Source organism: Rhincodon typus, chromosome 45, assembly GCF_021869965.1.
Source record: "Rhincodon typus isolate 14 chromosome 45, sRhiTyp1.1, whole genome shotgun sequence".
NCBI lineage: Eukaryota > Metazoa > Chordata > Chondrichthyes > Orectolobiformes > Rhincodontidae > Rhincodon > Rhincodon typus.
In genome coordinates, this window is record NC_063376.1 from 1,994,989 (window position 1) to 1,996,356 (window position 1,368).

Consider the following 1,368-nt stretch of genomic DNA (forward strand, 5'->3'; position numbering starts at 1 on the left):
CCAGCAGCACCAATACACACAGCAGCACATCCAGTACCACCAGCACCAGCGCTCCCAGCAGCACATCCAGCTCTACAAAAAGTACCAGCCCACCCAGCAGCACATCCATTACCACCAGCAGCACAAATACACCCAGCAGCACATCCATTACCACCAGCAGCACCAGCACACCCAGCAGCACATCCAGTACCACAAACAGCACCAGCACACCCAGCAGCACCTCCAGGATCACCACAAAGCATGTTATCACAATTACAAAACCAACTGTGAAAACGTCTACCACACGCACCACAGAAGGTATTTACTTCATTCAGTTATGAATTGTTTGAATATAAGTCATCCCACTGTTTTTCATGTTCTACCTCATGAGTGCTGGTATTTTCTAATAATATTCTATTAAAATATTGAACTGCAGAGAATTATTTCAGGTTATCCTTGGCTAGTGGTTGGGGGAACATTGAATACATTTGCACAATAGTGCCACTCAATGGTAATCTGTGAATTGGTGCGCAATTTTAACTTACAGTGTAATCAGCCAATAACAAATGGTCAGCAACTCACTCAAACAAGCTTGGGGAAATCCAAAAATTATTTTGCTGAACAATGCCTCTTTGGAATAAAATAGGAAGGCAATAGAAGATTGGATGGTAGGCGGGCAGATCGCACTTTGTTTCCTAAAACTTTGTAAGAGTTCTTTTTATTTAAATTAGCAGCTTCTAGAGTGCCTGTCTTCTTTTCCAAAAGCAAATTTTGTTTCACTCAGAGGCATGTATGCAGCAAGTCCTTCATCGACCTCATTTTTCACATTTGCTTCCTTTATTACTGTGCACGATTAAGTAGTTTACGCTCTGTACTTCATCATGTCATCAATAAAGTAGTTTGTCCACCAATATCTCATTTGACCTCCATTATCCAGTTTGTCTTTTGTTGTTAAGTTTTCCTTTGTTGTAAGAGATATCTGCAGCTGTCAGTTCTGCTAAAATCTGAGGCTGGTTGGCTCGCCAAGCTGGTTTGTTGTTCTGCAGACGTTTCGTTACCGTGCTTGGTTACATCCTCAGTGCAGCCTCTGATGAGGCATTGGTGTGTTTTCCTGCCTGATTTTTAAACTCTGGGGTCCATTGCGATGGATTGCCTCGCTTCCGGGTTTCCTCCTTAGTGGAATGTATATGGGGTTGAGTTCAATGTGTTTATTAATAGCATGCTTCGTGGAGTGCCATGCTTCCAGGAATTCTCGTGCTTGTCTTTGCCTAGCCTGTCCCAGGATCTTGGTGTTGTCCCAGTCGAAGTGGTGGTTCTCCTTATCCATGTGGATTGAGATGAATGAGTATTGGTCGTGTCTTTTTGTAGCCAGTTGGTGTTCATGTACTC

The 1,368-nt window shown here is 43.1% G+C and overlaps 1 protein-coding gene across 1 annotated transcript in view; it reads left to right on the plus strand.

Moving 5' to 3' along the window:
- The window catches only part of LOC125487764 (mucin-17-like), a 56,916-nt gene that overhangs the window by 10,134 nt on the left and 45,414 nt on the right, over positions 1–1,368 (plus strand). Inside the window, exon 3 of the mRNA XM_048620019.1 lies at positions 8–297. Coding sequence (XP_048475976.1) covers positions 8–297 — 290 coding nt within the window. The remainder of the gene's footprint in view (positions 1–7; positions 298–1,368) is intronic.